Genomic DNA, 22,398 nt, shown 5'->3' on the forward strand with positions numbered 1-22,398 from the left:
GATGATCCTTTCTGGCCTCACAGAATATAATTATATCGTCAGCAAAAACCAAGTGAGAGATATTCAAAGGAGGTTCACTACCACCCCTTATGTTACACCCTGATAAGAAACCCCCCTCCACAGCTCTCCTAATAAGAACATCTAGCACTTCCATTCCCATAACAAAGAGATAAGGAGACAGGGGATCTCCTTGTCTAAGACCTTTAGTGCTAGGAAAGAATCCTGCTGGCACACCGTTAACCAACACTAAAAATTTAGCTGAGGATAGGCAGCTCCACATCCACCCCACCCACTTAGGTCCAAAGCCCATTTTTTGCAACACCTTCAACAAAAACTTCCAATTGATACTATCATAAGCTTTTTCTATATCCAGTTTGCATATAAGGCCCTTTTCTTTTCGTATCTGCCACGAGTCTATCACTTCATTTGCAATTAAGGAAGCGTCAAGGATTTGTCTTCCCCTCACAAAGGCATTCTGAGAAGTAGAGACCACCTTTCCAACTACTATCTTCAATCTGTTAGCTAGCACTTTAGCCAATAACTTGTAAAGTCCCCCCAGGAGACTAATGGGTCTAAAGTCTCCAAGGTCCTGAACCCCACTTTTCTTGGGGATCAATACCAAGAAAGTATTGTTAAGGCTCTTGAGGAAAGAGCTATGTTCGTAGAATTCCTTGAACATTTCTAGAATCTCCTCTTTGATAAACTCCCAACAGCTTTGCCAAAAAGCCAAAGTAAAGCCATCCGGGCCAGGGGCTTTATCCCCATTCATCTCCATCAGAGCCGCATGGATTTCATCCTCTGTAAAGGGCTTCTCCAGATTCTCAGCCTCTTGATGGCTGATCTGATCAAGCTGGAGTCTCCCAATATCCGCCTTCCACCCCGTATCTTTTGAGAGAAAATTTTTAAACGCATTAGCAATTCCTTCCCTAATTTCCTGCTCCTCTAGAAACCATTCCCCATTGATCTTAATTCTCTCCAAAGAATTATTTCTACGGTGAGCACTTGCTATGCGATGAAAGAACCCCGTGTTTCTATCCCCCTCCTTTAGCCATATTTCCCTTGAGAGCTATCTCCAGTGAGTTTCCTCCATAATCACCCATTTTCTGTAATTTTCTTTTGCCTCTTTCTTCAGCTCTGTTTCCTCCACAGTCAGAACTCTCTCATTTTCCTCCCTATCCCAGAATTCCACTTGCTGCAAGGCTTCAGATTTGTTGCTCTCCAGCTTACCAAAGACTTCTCTATTCCAGACTTTTAGCTTCTGTTTGATTTCCTTCAACTTAGTAGCCAACTTGTAACTAGCACTGCCCCTAACATCAATCCCTTGCCACTAGCTGCGCACAAGCTCTTTGAAGCCCTCAGCCTTAAGCCACATGTTTTCAAATCTGAATGGAGTCGGGTCTCGTCTTATCCCACCCCCCACTAACATAATTGGGAAATGATCGGATACCGGACGGGGCAGTCTACACTGATTAATCCCACTGAATTGGTCTATCCAGCTAGGAGACACCAGGAACCTGTCCAAACGAGCCCAGGTCTGATTATTTTGGCCCCCATTCCAAGTACATTCTCCCCCCTAAAAGGGAAGATCCACCAGCCCCAGATCATTCACAATTTCAGCAAATTTCCTCATTGCTGAACTAATTCTCCTTTGTCTACTCCTTTCCCTTGGAAACAAAGTGATATTAAAATCCCCCCCTAAACACCAGGGGTCTTCCCACAGCCCTCTAATCGCCCCAAACTCTTCCCATAACGCATCCCTTTCCACTTTAGAGAAAGGGTCGTACACTCTCGTAAAGACCCAGACAATCCCATTTTCTACGTTACGGAATCTGCAAGATAATGTAAACTGACCCTCCTCCCAATCTATAATGTCCAAAGACCTTCTATCCCAACATATAAAGATTCCTCCCGAAGCCCTCTCCGCATTCACAGCTTTCCAATCTAGGAATCTCCCAGAGCCTAAACTTCTCGCTATGCTATCTGTCATAATTTGCATTTTTGTCTCCTGAATACAAATTAAGTCCACCCTCTGATTTCTTATGAACGTCTTTGTTGAATATAATGTATTTATAGTATATAACCTTTCCTTGTTAATATAGGATACATGTATGGTAGTTAGGACTCCTAGCCTTGTATATATATATATTTCTCAATTGTAAGTAGATCATTACATTAATGAGAATTAAGGTTTTTCTTCTTTCTCTCTCTCTCAACATGGTATCAGAGCCAAGGAAGAAAACCTAATTCTTTCTGTTTCCCGTGTCATCAACTCCGGGAAACCTTCCGGTGACCGTGTTTCATTCCGGTCACCTTCCCCATCTTCCAATACTTTCCGGTCATTCGGATCGTCGACAGAAACTACTCACCGCCGGCGAATTTTCCGGCGAATTTCCGGCGAGCTTTCCGGCGACTTTTCGGCGACGTATTTTTCCGACACCGACTATACCAGAAGGAGCGCCTGGAGGAGATCTACAACTTTTGTGAAGGCACCGGCACCAAAATCCATCCACGCGCCGTCCACGCGCAAATTTCCGGCCGGCGACTGAATCTCACGCGCCGGCGCGTGAGGCGCGTGAGGCCTTTTCCGGCGACGCGCCTCCTCCTCCAGCTTCGCCTGACGCCGACCAGCCTCCCTACCTCCCTGGTTCTCCCATCCGAGCCCTGCACTACCTCTTTTGGGGATTTTTGTCTCCGTCGGCCCTCCAAACAGCCTTTCCGGCGAAGCTCCGACTACTTTTTCTCCACTCCAATCCCTGCACGTGCCTTGGGAAGTGTTCTTCTACCTTTCTGGTGGTACCACGCCGCGATCTGAGGCCGTCTCCCTTTTTCGGTGGTGCCACGCCGCAATCTGAAGCCGTATTAGGGCTCTCTTCGATCCAAACATACTTCATTCTCCAGATAAGTAGATATGACTACTAAAAATTCCATTTTTTCCGCTGTTATATCTGGATCTCCTATGATTACTTCGGAGAAATTGGTTGGCAGTGACAATTATCTTTCCTGGTCTGCCTCTGTTGAACTTTGGTTTATGGGTCAAGGATATGAGGATCACTTGATTACACAGGAGGCAGATATCCCTGAGGTTGACCGCGTACAGTGGAGGAAGATAGATGCACAGTTATGTAGTGTATTATGGCAATCGGTTGATCCCAAGATTCTTCTTCATCTTCGGGCCTACAAAACTTGTTTTAAATTTTGGACTCAGGCCAAAGGATTATATACGAATGATATCCAGCGTCTTTATAAGGTGGCTTCTGCATTGTCCATCTCAGCCAACAGGACTTGGATCTATCTACTTATATTGGCCAGATTGCCTCTCTTAAGGAGGAGTTCTTGACTGTGATGCCTCTTACTCCTGATGTTGGGGCTCAACAAACACAGCTTGACAAGTTCTTCATGGTTCTTACTCTTATTGGCCTCCGTCCGGATCTTGAGCCTGTCCGCGATCAGATTCTTGGTAGTTCATCAGTTCCGTCCTTGGATGATGTGTTTGCTCGCCTCCTCCGTATCTCCTCCACTCAGACTTTGCCATTTGATAGCACTTCAGATTCTTCTGTGTTAGTTTCTCAAACTAACTCTCGAGGAGGCCGTAGTGGTACCCGAGGTAGAGGTCAACGTCCTCATTGCACCTATTGCAATAAACTTGGCCACACTCGCGATCGTTGCTATCAGTTACATGGACGACCTCCTCGCACTGCCCATGTGGCCCAGTCCTCTGATTCTCCGCTGCCTCAGCTCCGAGCTCTTCCGCATCTCAGGCTTCTGTTGCCTCTGTTGCCCAGCCTGGTAATGCCTCTGCCTGCCTTACCCACACATCTTCTCTTGGACCCTGGATTCTAGATTCTGGAGCTTCTGATCACTTATCTGGTAATAAGGATCTTTTCTCCTCTATTACTACTACCTCTGCTTTACCTACTGTTACCTTAGCTAATGGTTCTCAAACTGTGGCTAAAGGTATTGGTTTGGCCCTTCCTCTGCCTTCTCTACCTCTCACTTCTGTCCTTTATACTCCTGAATGTCCTTTTAATCTTATTTCCATCAGCAAAATCACTCGTACTCTTAATTGCTCTATTACCTTTTCTGATAAATTTGTGACCTTGCAGGACCGGAGTACGGGGAAGACGATTGGCATAGGACGTGAGTCTCAAGGCCTCTATCACCTCACCTCGGATTCATCTCCTGCAGTTTGCATTTCCACTGATGCTCCTCTCCTCATTCACAATCGTCTGGGCCACCCTAGTCTCTCCAAGTTCCAGAAGATGGTCCCTCGTTTTTCCACTTTATCGTCGCTTCCGTGTGAGTCATGTCAGCTTGGGAAACATACTCGTGTCTCGTTCCCAAAGCGTTTGAATAATCGGGCAAAGTCTCCTTTTGAGCTTGTCCACACTGATGTTTGGGGTCCTTGTCGGACTGCGTCTACTTTAGGATTTCAGTATTTTGTCACTTTCATTGATGATATTCTCGATGTACTTGGTTATTTTTAATGAAAAATCGAGCTGAGTTATTCTCTATTTTCCAGAAATTTTATGCTGAAATCCAAACCCAGTTCAATTTTCTATTCGTGTGTTACGCAGTGACAATGCCAGGGAATATTTTTCAGCCCCATTTACTTCGTTTATGTCTCATCATGGATTCTTCATCAGTCTTCTTGTGCTCATACTCCTCAACAAAATGGGGTAGCTGAACGCAAGAATCGACATCTTGTTGAGACAGCTCGTACTCTCCTCCTCCATAGTAATGTTCCTTTTCGTTTTTGGGGGACGCTGTTCTTACCGCTTGTTATTTGATTAATCGTATGCCCTCCTCTGTCTTACATGATCAGATTCCTCACTCCCTTCTCTTCCCTGACCAACCACTTTATTTCCTTCCTCCTCGTGTCTTTGGTTGTACTTGCTTTGTTCATATTCTCACTCCTGGACAGGACAAGCTTTCCGCCAAAGCCATGAAGTGTCTCTTCTTGGGATACTCCAGACTTCAGAAGGGTTATCGTTGTTATTCCCTTGAGACTCATCGATACTTTATCTCCGCTGATGTCACCTTCTTTGAGGACTCACCATTCTTTTCCACCACTTCTGAGTCTCTTCCTGTTTCTGAAGTCTTGCCTATTCCCATTGTCTCCCCACCTGATGCTATGCCTCCTCGACCACTTCAGGTTTATCATCGTCGCCCTCGTGTCGTTGCTCCTCTCCCTTTTGCTGAGGCACCTGCTGACTCACTTCCTATCCCTTCGGCTTCACCTACCCGGCTCTGCCTTCTCCTAATGACTTACCCATTGCTGTTCGGAAAGGTACTCGCTCTACTCGTAATCCTCATCCTATTTACAATTTTTTGAGTTATCATCGATTATCTTCACCCTATTCTGCTTTTGTTTCTGCTATATCCTCTGTTTCTCTTCCAAAGAGCACCCATGAAGCTCTTTCCCATCCAGGCTGGCGACAGGCAATGGTGGATGAAATGGCTGCTCTGCACTCTAATGGCACTTGGGATCTTGTTGTTTTACCCTCGGGTAAATCTACCGTTGGCTGTCGTTGGGTTACGCAGTTAAGGTTGGTCCTGATGGTCAGGTTGATCGCCTTAAGGCCCGCTTAGTTGCTAAAGGCTATACTCAGGTTTATGGTTCTGATTATGGTGACACATTCTCTCCGGTTGCCAAGATTGCTTCTGTCCGTCTGCTTCTCTCCATGGCTGCATGTGTTCTTGGCCTCTTTATCAATTGGATATTAAAAATGCCTTCCTTCATGGTGATCTTGCCGAGGAAGTTTATATGGAGCAACCTCCTGGTTTTGTTGCTCAGGGGGAGTCTGGTTTAGTATGCAGGTTACGCCGTTCTCTATATGGCTTGAAACAATCTCCTCGAGCATGGTTTAGCCGTTTTAGTTCTGTTGTTCAAGAGTTTGGCATGCTTCGCAGTACAGCAGACCATTCAGTTTTCTATCATCATAACTCTTTGGGGCAGTGTATTTATCTGGTTGTTTATGTGGACGACATCGTCATTACAGGCAGTGATCAGGATGGTATTCAGAAACTAAAGCAACACCTTTTTACCCACTTTCAGACCAAAGACTTGGGGAAACTCAAGTATTTCTTGGGAATTGAGATAGCTCAATCCAGTTCTGCTGTGGTCCTTTCCCAAAGGAAGTATGCTTTAGACATCCTGGAAGAAACTGGTATGTTAGACTGTAAACCGGTAGACACACCTATGGATCCGAATGTCAAACTTGCACCAGGACAGGGGGAGCCTTTAGGAGACCCCGGGAGATATCGACGGCTCGTAGGTAAATTGAACTATCTCACCATTACTCGTCCAGACATTTCTTTTCCTGTGAGTGTTGTTAGTCAATTCCTACAGTCACCATGTGATAGCCATTGGGATGCTGTAATCCGCATTCTTCGATATATCAAAAGTACACCAGGCCAAGGTGTGTTGTACGAGAACAGAGGTCATACTCAGGTTGTTGGTTACACAGATGCAGATTGGGCTGGCTCACCCACAGATAGACGTTCCACTTCAGGGTACTGTGTTTTTATTGGAGGTAATCTAATATCTTGGAAGAGTAAGAAACAAGATGTAGTGGCCAGATCTAGCGCTGAAGCCGAGTATCGAGCTATGGCTTTGCAACATGTGAACTCATATGGTTGAGACATCTTCTTCTAGAGTTGAGATTTGGAAAGGATGAACAGATGAAACTCATATGTGATAACCAGGCCGCATTACATATTGCATCCAATCCAGTCTTTCATGAAAGGACCAAACATATTGAAGTTGACTGTCATTTCATTAGAGAGAAGATCGCATCAGGATGTGTTGCTACAAGTTTTGTTAATTCAAATGATCAACTAGCTGACATCTTCACTAAATCTCTCAGAGGTCTAGGATTAAATATATTTGTAACAAGCTTGGTGCATATGACGTATATGCTCCAGCTTGAGGGGGAGTGTTGAATATAATGTATTTATAGTATATAACCTTTCCTTGTTAATATAGGATACATGTATGGTAGTTAGGACTCCTAGCCTTGTATATATATATATTTCTCAATTGTAAGTAGATCATTACATTAATGAGAATTAAGGTTTTTCTTCTTTCTCTCTCTCTCAACAGTCTTAATCACTTTTCTTTTGGAGCTATCATTTGCTTCCCTCACATTCCAGCTCAGAATTTTCACCTTCATTGGACAATCACAATTTGGCGCCCTTTACCCTATACCGAGCCTTTCTGTTTCATCCCCCCCTCATAATTTATGGAACATTCCAATCTTCTTAACTCCCTTTCAAACTTAGACTTTTCCAGTAACTCTTTGCTATGAATTTTCTCCCGTCTTTTTCTGATTTTGGTCAAAAAGTTCAATATTTCCTTCTCCAGCCCCTCCGTGGGGAAGCCCAGGAACTGGCTGAACCTCGCCAATCCACTCTCTTCCCATTTGCCCTCCGGCTCCCTTCTCTCAACTTGAGCATCATATGTGTCACCGACCCCTTCCATCCCCCTGTCTTTGTCACTACTGCTTTTGTTTACTCCCAATTCCTTACAACCATTAATCCTTTCATTACAGGCCTCATACACTGTAAGCCACATTGAATTATCAGCCCGAACTTCCTCATCCAAATCCCCAGAATGATCGTAAAACTCCCCCGCCGGAGTCCGATCAAAAAGAAAAGAGTTGAGATGAGAATCCCCTAAAACCCTTTTCCCCCAAGAACCATACCCCATTCCATACCTCATTGATTCCTCTTCGAGCGCCCTATCCGTCTTTGTCAGCCTGACCCCACCTTGAAGCTTCCTTGTATCGTCAGACTCCCTTGCAACAAAAGGCTCTGGTTCAGGAGGATAACTGGAGGCGAGACACTTCAACAGAAAGCCCGTCTCCTCTTGGGCTGCTGATGATTTTGGGCTCTCCCTTAGTTTTCCACCTGGATCAAGCTGTTGGAAGCAACCCTTTGAACAATTTGGGCCTTCGTTTGATGATGGGACTATTGGCGAAGCTGGGCCTTTAGCATAGCAGCCCACATCTTCCATCCTAAACGACGGGCCTGCATCTAGGTCAAAATTGCTTGCAGCCACACCTTTCTTCTTCAAGTCCATGGACCCGCTCAACTTTGGGCCCGCAATTGGACTTAAAGAATGTATCTTGCCAGTTGAAGCCCAAGTCCGGGTTGTCGGGCTTAGATCTGGACTGACCTCAACCCGACCCGACCCGGCCCCCTGCATGTCCATCCCTTCGTCTGACGGGTTCAGCGCCTCGAGCCTCACGCTCACCCACTCCTTCGTCACTCGCTGCCCCGCGCGTGAAATCACCTCACCCCTAACCTCACTGCTCTGACGACCGGCTTCGTTTCTGCGCTTTCTCCTCATCACCGGCCAACATTCCCACCATAAGGACACTGCGTAAATCTCCTCCTCCACTTCGATTTCCAGAACGCTCGGTCTAAGTTCTCCTCTCAATCTCACCAAGATTCTGGCCCATTGGAGTTCACCCATCGACTTCGTCTGTTCATCGACTGCAATGAACCCTCCACATTCGTCCCCCATTTTCTTCAATATCTCTGAACTCCAAAACGAGATTGGGAGCCCAACTATCCTCACCCAGGCTTCCTTTCTCTCTTCCTCCTCTGCCCAACATCCACTCCTAGGGCTCCAGTACTCCAGCCTTACCTGCCTTTCTTCCATCGCGCGATTCCCAGAGGAAACAACGCGTCTAGCCTCCTCCAATTTTTCAAATTCCAGCAGCACTCTTTCCTTATCCAGCTTAGCCAGCCCTAAACTACCTTTAAGATCCCAAGACTTTGCCCAGATTTGCCCCAACTTCGCAAGATCATCTTCTCCCCCTGACCTATCTTTCCAACTCGCCACAACACAATGATCCAATTTCTGTAATAGTCCTATTGATTCCTCCTTTTTCACCTTCACTACAACAACATTTTGGTTACCCAACATTGGTCGTTTCACCATTGTTGCATACGATCTTCCCACACCAGCCTTCTCCACAACCTTTCCTTCCTGATTATCTGGTTTTTTGCTTCCTGATTATCTGGTTTTTTGCCAAGAAACCCTACCATCTGGTTAAGCTTCTCCACCATGGTCATCCACCCCCTTTTATCCCTTCAACCTCTCGGGATGAAAATGTAGTACCTCTTCCCCTCTATATCGGAGAGCCCTAGCCGTATAAACCCCCCCCCCCCCCCCCCCCCCTCCCCCCTCTGTTTATCCCTCGTATCATAGAATACATTCTCCCCTGCTCCTTCCATTTCCTTCCCCATCTTGCTTCTTTCTCATCCTTGATACAGAGATTCAACCCTTCTAAGAAAAACCCTATGCTATCCGAACCCAATCTGACCCATGACAACACCCTTCCCTTCTTCTCCACAATGAAGCCTTGGATTTTTCCTCTTCTATCCTCCACAACAATCTCGAACTCCTTGGATTCCACTGTGAAACTGCACTCCTTCCTTCTGTTCCTCGGCGCCGAGCTCTCCTCCCCCTCCTCACCATCGCACTAGCCATCGCACTCTCTCTCGCCCTCTCTCGCTCTCTCTCTCTTGCATTTTTACAAGTACTTTGCAAATTCTCGTTTTTATATTAGAACCTATCCAGATTCATAGCATCTAATTTATTTAATGTTTTGTGTATATTCATGGAGAGTAGATCATGGAGTAATTCCATGTTTAGATTTTTTTTTTTCCCCCACTAGTATTAGTACAGATCATACATTTATACCCTGTGAAACTTTTCTAGTCTAATTAAGTGAAGGGGCATTCATTTGGCATGATATTTCTAGACTGGACAGAGGCTTGTAGAGACAATAGGATTCCGTTTGGGGGCTCAACAGTTTGTGCTTCTTGCAGAAAACTTTAATGTGTGTTTACTGGGGACTGGGCTGACAAGAATTGGGTTGAGATCATAAAAGCAATGTGATTATTATTTAGGTTTCTGTGATGGTATGGCAATGGCAGTGAAGCTGTTTGAAGCTGAAAAGAATATCTTTGATGTTAAGTTTGAAGGCTTCCATGGGGTGAAATGGACTTCTGTCACAGAAAGGTTTCGAGGGGCTGTTTTCTTAGTGGCTTTTGAAGGAGATGAGATTGCTTGGCTGAGGAAGCAACTGAAGAGGGCATCAGAGTTGGAGTGTTCTCTGGGTTTCATTCAGAAGTACAGGGGAGAGAAACAAGGACACATCTTTTGGAGATTTGTTTCAACAGTAGAGGAGGGTTCATCAAAATCACCAAGTTTATTACAAATAGAAGAACCACAACATTGGTTATTCCTGAGGGTGATAAAAGCAGAGGATAGGAAACCCCAAGGAAGATGATATCCTCAGTGTTGGAGTCTCTTTTTGGTGTTATTATAGTCGGACAATCAGATCAGGTGAATACAGAGGAAGCAATGGGTGATGGTTCTTGCAAAGTGAAACGCTCCTACCTGAGAGTTGTAGAAGAGGAGGGTCCAAGAAGAAGAGCTTTAATTCCAGTTGAGAAGTGGGCTAGCACCATGATTTGTGAAAGTCGAATAGGGTCACTGTCGGAAAGGCTATTGCCCGAAAGTTGATTTTGAGGGGAATGGTGTCTATAACTCCATTCTTGGCATCTAAAGGGTTGTTCTTTGTGGACTCCGCTAAAAGAGCCTGGTGGCTTTAAGAGCAAGGAAGGTTGTTAGTGAAGGAGGGGACATGATATTTTCCTGAGGAGATGGTCGCAAAGAGAAAACACAGTGGTGCTTGGAAAATTCAGGCGGGGATGGTGAAATTTATATAATTTCATTACTTTTTGTTGAATACTTCTTTTAAATGTATAAAATCTTAAATTTTTTATTAATCGTATTAGATTTAGATCATATTTTATAAAATTGTATGCATCTTAGGTCAAGTTTCACTTAGCTCAGGCATATGCCTTGTGTTGCGCCTTGCACCAAAGCTGTGGGAAACTTTTGCACCTTAGGTGCCCCTTGCACTTTTTAAAACTATGGTTCAAGTGATCCTTTAGAAGATGAAAATTTGTCTTCTTCAAATTTCCTAGATAGCTTGGGTAGTAGTTGAGAATTACATTTTTCTGTCATTATCCCGTTTGTGTGTGTGTAGTTTGGTGTTACTCATATACTTCCTGTGCACTTGGGTTGCAACCTCTGTTTATTGGCATTTCGATTTATAGCATACTATTTGTATTTGGCTATCCAACACAAAAAAATAATAATAATAAATAAATTAAAAAAAAAAAAAAAACAAACAAACAAACAAACATAGAGACTCATACAATAGCTAGCACAACAGACTTTAAGTTCTAAAGGAAACTTACATTTACAGCTCTAGCAGTGTCTTCAGTAAATGATGGAACAGTACCAGATAATACAACAGCTAGGGAGAGACCAAACAGCATGCAAGTTGAAAGGACAATTGATTTTTTTGCACCTAAACACCAATTATACAAATAAAATGAGTTGCAGTTATAACCACTGAGTAATGTGTAATATCAAGAAAGCCTTGGTATTTATGACAATGCACCTAAGAAAGTCAAGGGGAAAAGTGCACAGTTATTAGCAGTAGCAAGGAGGAAACAACACAGTTATTCTTGTAATAAAATTGTGGACACAATTGAGGGATCGGTAGTGTATTTTTCAGACCAAGGTAAGACGTAACGCCTATCACCTGTCTGCCACTTTATCTATCTAGGCAGCTTAGATAAGGCACCAGGTGCCACTTAATGGACCGCTGGCCAAAAAGGCATATACCAAATGATTCTATAGAATTTGTTAGTTGCTAGATCTTGATGACTTTAACAACCTTGGAAAATTATTGAAGAAGCTAATTACACATGTTCATAATTGTTCCTTGGGCTGATAGGATAAGAACCAAAATACAACCCATCAACTAGACACTGTGGATGGATACGTGTATACCAATTACCCAACCCATCCACCCCCTAGCTGGAGGATTTTTTTAGTTTATCATTTTTAAGTAATTAAATGGTTTGGCTAGTATTATAAGATACTGCTATTTTCTTATACGATTGAGTTTCTTTTCCTTGTCATACATTTAACAAAATCAATGAGACTTCAGCCACCTCGAACCTGATATCTAGTGGGACAAGTGACTACAAAGCCATGAAGTAGAGTAGGGTTAGGTAACTAGCTATTTGAGCATAAAATGAAGTGGATTTAATCAAAATTCTTACTTAACTGTGTCAATTCATATGTCTAAAATTTGAAGTCTAGTAAAAGAATTAGATAAATTGTGCCTTCTCAATTGAAATCGTAAAAGCCAGTGCATATACAAAACCATACTAGAAGATCCAAATAGATCCTTCCTGTTAGAGAACTGGTGCAATAATTGTCAGAATATACAACCTATATAGGCTGGGATTTAATTTTGAATTGTTTCTTTCTCTACACAGTTGACTTGATGTTTATTCCATGTGATCAGTGGTTGATTTATTGGAGTAATTATAAGCCTAGAATAGAATAATTTCCATTTCTTTTTCCCATTGCAAACATTATAAATAGGCTACAAAAATATATAATGAATGCAGAAGAATTATTCAGAAATCACTCTCTATTTTCATCGTATTAGTGTTGGGCTCAATAGCCTTTTTTTCTTTCTTTGATCGGCCCCAATTTGCAAAGTCAGTCCCAATTTTTTCTAGCCTAAGTTGTTGGATTGTTCATGTATTCTTTCGGGCTTCATTGTCGGTGTTGGTTAAAAGGTTTGGTTGGAAACCCATTTTTTGTTGCCTATTTTCTTCTGGTATGTGTTTCCTTCCCTGGTACGTATTTGGTTGTAGAACCTAGTATCGGAAAAAAAAAAACCCTAATTTTATCCTCCTCATCACAATAATCCCATTCAATCTCCAATCAGTCCAAGATGATTAAAAAATCTAATGTCTCTTCCACTGCTACCCAAACAAACATAAACACCCAAAGCTCAATCCCAATTTCAGAGGAATTTCAAAGTGTATGAGCCACATTTCACCTTAATGGAAGCAATTAAGTAGAGTAGTCGTAGTCTATAAAAATGTGCCTAAAAGGAAAGGGAAATTTATTCATTTACCCAATGCAGCTGGAGATCGGCAGAACTTATATGTACCTCTCTACAAAAAAAGCGATTTGGGATGTTGTCTATCATACTTATTCAAAATTTAAGGATGCTGCTCAGATTTATTAACTAAAGACTAAATTCATAATATCAAAATATGTAATTTTTCAGTGCTTGAAATTCAAGGGTTGTAGCTCAAATTAAATTAGTAACGGATTTAAAAATGGAATGTGGCAAAGATACAACAATGAATCAAGAGTTTTTTTAAAAGGGAGAGTTTTTTATTTCTTGACTGGTTTACATAATGATTGGATCATAATAGAGTTCAACTTCTTGGTAAAGAAACTCTTTCTTCCTTAAGGGAAGCTTTTGCAATTGTTAGAGAGGAAGAAGGTCTAAGACAAGTTATATTATATCAGAACCCTACGAATGGCTCGGCATGAGTCACTACCTAGCCGAAAAACACTGTTGTTGTTATTGCTGGTTGGACCACTGATACTGCTCCTGCTACTTCAGCCATAAACCCAGGAAGGAATGAAGGCAGAAGGTCGAGTGACAAGGACTCATGGTGATACACTTACTGCTGGAGACCTAGACATACCAAAGAGTCATATTGGCAACTCCTTGGAAAGCCTCCAAATGTTTTTGGAAGAGGAAATGATGGCCAAGGAGGAAACCAAGAGTACAAACTTCAAGTTAATCTCACCAACCTTGATGAAAAACCCTCCAGACAATAATGTCTGTTGAGAGGGAGAATTGAAGACAGAAGACATGGAAAATTGAAGTAATTCTTGTCACAACTTGAAAAGCCAGGGGAGACACAATGTTTTGCTCGGATAGTTAAGTATTCTCTTGGCCTAAACGTCTTAAAAGAACATTTTTTAAGCCTTTAGGTCATCAATTTAGGAGTTTGGTACCATATGACCAATTCTTCAAGGTGTTTCCTAACCTACAACTCAAGCCATGGAAATTGGAAAATTTAAATAGTAGATGAACCTGTTCTCACCATAACTAGTCAAGGATATATTTCTTTGGCTAAAAATATCATCCTTGAAAATATTTTTCATGTTCCAAAGCTTTCAAGTAACCTATTTTCCATTTCTAAAATCACTAAAATTCTAAACTGATCTGTAAATTTATCACCTTTGGAGTGTACTTTTCAAGAACTTAGTACAAGAAAGATAATTGGACATGTTCAAAGAAAAAGGTGGATTACACTTCCTTAAAGTTGAAAGTGGTACAATAGGCTCAAGTCCTCTCTCCTATTCATTTGAAAGTTCAGGGTTCAACAAAACCGAAGTTTAGTGACTCAATCTTCGTCTTGGTAGTCTATGATTAACATTATTAAAGAAACGTTCCCTTTGGAAAAATTAGATATTCAGACTTTGCATTGTGATGTCGATGAACTTGCCAAGCACCATCGAATGTCTTTTTCTTTGAGCAATAAAATTAATTCACACAAAAACTTGGAGACCCATAAAGGTTCAAAGTATTTCTAAGGCAAAATGATTTGCATCTTTTATTGATAATTGTACAAGAGTTACCTGGGTCTACCTTATGAAACAAAAGTCAGATTTTGGTACTATATTTCTTGTTTTCCATAAAATGTGAGCACCCAATTTAACTCAAAAATACAAACCTTGGGATTTGATAATGGGAGGGAATATTTTAACCATTGTCTTACATCATACCTAATAAAAAAGGGCATTTTTCACCAATCTTCTTGCATTGATACCCCACAATAGAATGGATAGCTAGGGAAAAAACAAGCATTTGCTTGAAATTACTAGAATCTCCCCAAAACCTATTAGAAGGAAGTTGTCTTTGCTATTGCTCATCTTATTAATAGATTAACCTCTCAAGTTATTGACTTTCAATCACCTATGAGTTAACTTTGTAAATCATATCCCAAATTTGATAGCTATAGTCATATATCTATTAAAATTTTTAGTTATGTAACCTTTGTGCACATTCATGCTAACTAAAGAACAAAAACTGATCATAGAGCCCTTAGGTGTGTATTTGTTTGTTGGCTATTATCTATCAAAAAAGAGATATATATGCTATCATCCAACTTTCAAGAAATTTTTCATGCATATGAATGTTACCTTTCATGAAAATCCTCTATTTTCTCAAGATCTTCAAGGGGAGCCATTTGTAGAATATTAGGAGTTTGTTGGAATTTTTCTGTCCTCATACACTAAAATTGCTCCTAAGTCATAACTCTAAACCAGTGCTTGCTCTTGTCCCAAGCTCTCCAAGTCTTTCCCCAAGTCACCCTCCAAGCTCACCCCAAGCCAACCGACTTTGAACCTGTGGTTCCTCAATCCATTATTCCTAATTCTGTTGTCCAAGAAGACAAGGAGAAAGATATACTACCACATAAGTTTTACCTAGGATAATATAATCTATTGCTAGACCTTTGAGCATGGCTCCAATTATCAACTCAGAAAGGCATTGAAACTCAATTTGAGTCTAGTTCTAATGTGTTTAATGATCTTCATTTACCTATTGTTGTTTGATGAAGGTAAGAGACATTATACTCAACACCCTTTTACCAACTTTGTTTTATTTAATAACCTTTCTACATCTCATAAAGCATTTGCTATCAAATTTAACTCCATTGGATATCCAAAAGTGTTCAAAAGGCATTAGGTGATGAGCATTGGAGGAAAGCAATGCAAGAGGAGTGAGTGTCTTCAAAAAAATTGACACTTTGGAGGTTGCGAATCTTCTTGTTGGAAAGAAATAAATTGGGTGTAAGTGGTGTTTACAATAAAATGTCAAACAAATAGAACACTAGAGGCGTATAAGGTTGAATTGGCAGCTAAGAGATATACTCCAACTTATGAGATGGATTACTAAGAAACCTTTGCTTTGATGGCAAAGAAAATACTATTGATATATTGTTATCCCTTGCTACTAACATTGATTGATCTTTATACAGACTAATGTAAAGAATACATTCCTCCATGAGAATTTAGAGGAGTGATGTAGGACAACCCTAGGATGGTTGCCTACAATCAAACAAGTGGGCTCGCATTTTTATTTTTTTAGGGTTTAAAGAGAGGAACAAAGAATAAAGTTTATGGTAGAAAATAAAATAAAATGTATAGAAAGAAGATACAAAGAAGAAGAGATAGAAACCTTAGAGCCTCACTAAGTCTTTCTAGGAGTCTCACCATTGAGAATTGTAACACTTACAAAAGAACTAATATTATTTAATTGTCAATCAATTACTTTGGTTTACATCAATTAGCCTTATTTATAAGTTTCTTTAAGAAATCCAAAATTTATTAGGATTTTAATAATCTATTATGAATTATAATTCTCCTATAACTTAATTAGTTATTCCTAATCTAACTCCAATAAATACTAATCATAATTTAATTCCAACTAATACTAATCTCAATTAATATTTATGTCTTTCCTTTCCTTTCTTGAATATACTTTAAAAGATTTTCCCCCATCAATTTCCCCCAACTTGAAAGAACTCAACTCCAACGAGTTAGATGCTTGATCCAATTCATAGAAATCAGGGTTAAGTTTCTGAAAATCTATTGTTGTAATCCATGTATTTTCAGAGTCTACTTTGCCTTGCCATTTCACAAAAATTTTTTGGTATCCACTTTGTCAAATAAACTCAAGAACATACTTAATTTCAGGACATGAGCTAGGATTAGGTGGGCAATTGAAGATACAATTCTTCACCTACCTCACTTTGATGACCATGGTAGACAAATAGATCTTCCACATTAAATATTATACTAAAATGTCATTCTAAAGAAAGCTCTAGCAAATAAGCATTCTTGCCCAATCTTTTTAGCACCCGAAATAGGCATGTTTTCTTAGCTTGAAGCTTTTGATATGTGCCCGGATGAAATCTTTTTAGATGTAGACAAGCCATTACTAGATCACCTTCTTGAAATTGAATATATCTTCGATGTGCATTTGCTGCCTCCTCATAGTTCTCATTGCTGATTTTGATTTTTTCTCATACCCTTTCATGTATATTACATCCAAGTGCATCACCATCTTGATTGGTGCATACAGAAGTAGGTAATGGTATAAGATCAACAGGTTGCTAAAGTTTCAGCCCATGTGCCACTTCAAAAGGTTAGAACCAAGTAGTGTGATTAATGGAGCTATTGAAATCAAATATAGGCAAGACATTGTCCCAATTTCTCAACAAATATCTCACAATGCATTTCAAAAGATTACCAAGGTTTCGATTGATAACTTCCGTTTGCCCATCAGTTTAAGGATGAAAAGAACTTGAAAATTTCAATTAGGTACCTAGCTTGGCTCACAAGGTTTTGCAAAAATAACTCATAAACTTGACATCATGATCAGAAACAATGGACTCTGGTAATCCATGCAAGCAAACTACTTCTTTAAAGAACAAGGCATCAACATAAAAAGCATCTAAAGCCTTCTCACTTGATAAAAAAGGTGCCCTTTTGGAAAATATGTAAACCACAGCAAATATAGAATCAAAGCCCCGTTGTGTCCTTGGCAATTCAAATACAAGATCCATGCTCAAGTCTTCCCAAGGTTTGGTTGGAATTGGTAATGGCATGTATAGCCCTATATTTTGCTTTGAACCTTTTCCTAATTGACATGCTCAACATTACTTGATAACCTTCCAAACATCCTTCTTCAAACTAGGCCAAAAGAAGCAATCTTCCACCAAAGCAATGGTCTTATCTCATCTAAACGATTTTTATATGACATGATCATGTATTTCCCATATGACATGATCATGTAGCGAAGCCGTTAGTAAGCATAAATGATTTTTATAGAACAAGTACCCTTCTAAAATTTGGAAATCAACTTGTGTTACTTTTGAACCACTCAAAAGAGAGGAATAAAAATCTCCAAAATCAGCATCACTACCATAGCAATGCTTTAATTCCTCAAATCCAATGGTAGTGGCTGACATGTTTACTAAGAGGAGTGTCTTCCTACTAAGGGCATTAGGTTCTTTATTTTCAACTCCTACATAATGCTTTGAATTGAAGGTGAATAACGGAAGAAAATTGCTCCATTTTGCTTGCCGAGAGTTAAGCTTCTTTTGAGAATTAAGATATCGCAAGGCTTTACAATCTAAATACAAAACAAATTCCCTGTAACCAAGATAATGCTGCCAATGCCTAATTACTTGCACTACTACATAGAATTTAAGATCATATGTAAAGTATTTTTTTCATTGCCCCATTGAGCTTCTCACTAAAGGAAGTCATAGGATGTTCTTCCTAGCAAAGAACAATTCCAATTTCCACATGGGAAGCATCACAAGCCACCTCAAATACTTTCTCAAAGTCTAGTAGATGTAGGATAAGAGGTTTCATTATTTTAGACTTGATTTCTTCAAATGCCTTGTTCGCTGCGTTGTTCGTTGCCTTGGTCCAAATAAATGGACCATATTTCATGCATTCAATAATTGGGGCCATAACAGAGCTGAAATTTCAAACAAATCGCTGATAGAATGTATCCATTCCATGGAAGCTTCACACCTCAAGGATTTTTGTTGGTACTAACCCATCGACTATAGCTTTGATCTTCTCCAGATTTGTTTCAATACCCTTAGAAGATATGACAAAGCCCAAGAATATAACACTAGAGCTCATGAAAGTAGATTTTTTTCAAATTAATGTAAACCTTTTCAGCCCTAAGAGTGTCCATTACTTGTCTTAACATCATCTTCACAAGATCAGTTATAGATAAGAACATCATCAAAATAAACAACAATAAACTGTCCTATGAAAGGCTTCAATACCTATGTCATGACCTACATGAATGTCTTGGGGCATTGGCTAATGCAAACAACATGACTAACCACTCATACAATCAATCCTTAGTCTTGAAGGATGTCTTCCATTCATCCCCCAATCTAATACGTATTTGATGAAATCCACTTCTTAGATCAATCTTTGAGAAGATTACTAATCCAACCATCATATCTAGAATGTCATCAAATCTTGGAATGGGATATCAATACCTGATTGTAATTTTATTGATTGCACAACTATCCACACACATCTGCCATGATCCATCCTTCTTTAGTGTTAGCAGAGCAAGAATTCCACAAGGACTCGAGCTTTCTCAAATAAAGCCTTTAGTAAGTAATTCATCAACTTGCCTCTTCAATTCAGCATGTTCTGTTTAGTCCATTTTGTAGGCTAGTAAATTCAGTAATGATGCAGTAGGAATCAAATCAATGGCATGTTGTTAGTCACACGTAAGAGGAAGTTGATTAGATAATTCTACAAGCAACAAGTTGGAAAAGTCATCAAGGATATTACGCACTTTTTCTAGATATTCCTTATCTTACTCTTTAAATTCATCCACTTCCCAAACCACTAGAGCAAAAAAAAAACCTTTATTTTTCATGCTCTCCTCTTCAAATTGACGCATAGTAAACACCTTTTTTTGGTTGTGCCTCATCTGACTTCTTAATTGGCGAGACTTCTTTCATTGGACGAAGGATCTTCTTACGCCCATTATGCACGAGGGTATATGTATTTGCATAGTTGTCATATTGAACCCTTCTATCAAAAAGCCAAGGTCTTCCAAGCAAAATATGACTTACTTTTAATGGTAAGACCTCACATCACACAAACTCTTCAAAGTCCTTACCAAAAAAGAATGTGACCAAGCAACGAAAACTTACCAAAATGAAGGTGTCATTAACCCATGCTCCTCAAAATGGATTTAGATGTTTCTCTCTTTTAAGGTTTAGCTTATCGACAAGCTCTTGTAAAGCTATATTCAAACTGCTACCTCTATCAATAATCATGATACATAACCTCCCTTGAAAAGAGATATGTGTATGGAAAATGCTAGTACGTCACCAATCTTCTTCCCTTCACCTTTGATATAGTTACCAAAGGCCGCACTGTAAGACTATGGCCTTTCGTCATACCATTATAATAATATTCCATTGACATAATTCAATCAAGAAAAGTTGTTGGATTTATTTTCCATACAATTCAACAACTTCAAGGCAAACCTTTTTTGTTGCATCATCATCTTGCTCAAAGATTTTGTCCCATCTTTGATTTCTTATCAAAAAATTGCCTTGTTCATCACGTGGTTTATGAGATGATTGTTCGAATTGATGGCTTGTAATATCATCTTCAATCAGGCCTTTTTTTTTTTTTTACTCTTTTCTAATAACTTCATAATCTCATCAAATTTGCTATTTAGTTGTATTATAGCATCATGATGAGATTGTTGTATGGCAAAAATTTCCTTTGAGTGTGTTGTAATGACATCTTGATTATTAGAAGTATTTTTTGAACTCATGCTTGCATAAGTTGTTTCACTCCTCGATTGCATACACCTTCAAGCCAAGAATGTTTGCTCTAATACTAAAACTGGTGTAGAACAACCCTAGAATGGTTGCCTACAACCAAGTAATTGGGCTAGGGTTTTTATTTTTTAGGATTTGAGGAGAATAACAAGGGATAAATTTTATGATAGAGAAAAATAAAATAAAATAAATGTAGAGAAAGAAGATATGAAGAAGAAAAGATAAAAACCTTAGAGTCTCACTAAAGCCTCCTAGGAGTCTTACCTAGAAGAAAATCAATAAAGTCACACCTAGAAGAAAATCAATAGAGTCTCATCATTGAGAATTGCAAAAGAACTAATATTATTTAATCACCAATCAATTAATTTGATTTACATCAATTAACCTTATTTACAAGCTTTTTTAAGAAATTCAAAGTCTATTAGGATTCTAATAACCTATTATGACTATAATTCTAATATTCCTATAACTTAATTAATTGTTCCTAATTTGACTACAATAAATACTAATCTTAATTTAATTTTAACTAATACTAATCTTAATTTAATTTTAACTAATACTAATCCTAATTAAAGTTTATTTATGTCTTTCCTTTCTTGAATATACTTTAAAAGGCTTTCACCCATCAAGCAAGTTTGTAGATACCACCTAATCTAGAAGAAAATTTCAAAAGAAACAAGATTTGTCAATTGAAGAAGGCTTTGCATAGAATTAAATAGTACCCTAAAGCTTGGGTTAAAAGGTTTGCTAAGGCAATGAAGAACATGAATTATATATAAAGCAAAAGGGATCATGGGTTGTTTTTTAAATATTCCAAGAATGAGAAAATAACTAGTCTCATTGTGTATGTTGATGATGTCATTAGGAGAAGTTGGAGAAAAAGCTTCAAATTAAAGAACTAGGAATACTTAAATACTTACAATGGATCGAAGTCACTTGGTTAAAGGAGGGAATTATGATTTCACAGCATAACTATATTTTAGATCTCCTCAAAGAAATAGGATTGTTGGGGTGTAGGCTAGCATATACACCCACTAAGGCTAATCACAAACTTGATGAAGGATTAGAAAGTCCTCTAATTGAGAGAGAGGTATTAAAGCTCAGTAGGCAAGTTAATTTGCCTATCACATGCTAGACCTAATATAGTATATGTTATATGTGTGATGAGCCAATTTATGCACAATCTTAAGGAGGTACATGGAGGTGATTACTCGATACAGATACTTGAAGTTAATTCCTGGCAATGGTATTTTTCTTTAGAAAACTAGGAAGATGATATTCATCAACGACTGAATTAGATGGTGCCAAATCAGGTCTTGTCGAATAATATTGACACACGTGGAGGTGGTTACTTAGTAGTCATATACTTAAAGTTAACTCTTGGCAATGGTATTTTTCTTTAGAAAACTAGAAAGATGACACTTGCAATTTATACAGATGTTGATTAGGTAGGATTGTCACTAATAGGAAGTCAAAATTTAACTATTGTACATTCTTGGAAGGGCATTTGGTAACATAAGAAGAGTAAGAAATGATCAATGATTGCTAGGTCAAGTGTTGAAGTAGAATTTTGGAGCCATAGTACATAGGCTATGTAAGCTTCTCTAGATAAAAATTATTCTAAATGATCTTAGGGTAAGTTAGGAAAATCCAATGAAGCTATACTATGATAAAGCCAACAATCCAATTCAACATGACCGAAGTGAACATGTTGAAATTGATCGTTATTTCAACAAGGAGAAACTCGATAGTGGGTTGTTATGCACCCCCTATATATCCTTAGAAAGACAGTTAGCTGACATACTGACCAAAGGACTTACAACCCAACCATTCCAATCTATCACAAACAAGTTCGGGATGATAAACATTTACTCATCAACTACTTCAGGGTGAGTGTTGAAGAATCCATACAATAATTATTGGATTATACAGCTTGTATAGGCTGGGATTTAATTTAGGGTTGTTTCTTTTTTGTTATAGTTGACTTGGTATTTATTTCTTGTAATTACTAGCTAATTTACTAAGGAATTCTAGGCCTAAAATGGAATGATTTCCTTTTCTTTTTCC

At 39.4% G+C, this 22,398-nt stretch overlaps 1 protein-coding gene across 1 annotated transcript in view; it reads right to left on the reverse strand.

Moving 5' to 3' along the window:
- LOC117928110 (endoplasmic reticulum metallopeptidase 1) overlaps positions 1 to 22,398 on the reverse strand; it is a 50,327-nt gene that overhangs the window by 7,178 nt on the left and 20,751 nt on the right. Inside the window, exon 11 of the mRNA XM_034847951.1 lies at positions 11,284 to 11,396. Within this exon, the coding sequence (XP_034703842.1) occupies positions 11,284 to 11,396 (113 nt within the window). The remainder of the gene's footprint in view (positions 1 to 11,283; positions 11,397 to 22,398) is intronic.

The sequence above is a fragment of the Vitis riparia genome, chromosome 13, assembly GCF_004353265.1.
Source record: "Vitis riparia cultivar Riparia Gloire de Montpellier isolate 1030 chromosome 13, EGFV_Vit.rip_1.0, whole genome shotgun sequence".
NCBI classification, from domain to species: domain Eukaryota; kingdom Viridiplantae; phylum Streptophyta; class Magnoliopsida; order Vitales; family Vitaceae; genus Vitis; species Vitis riparia.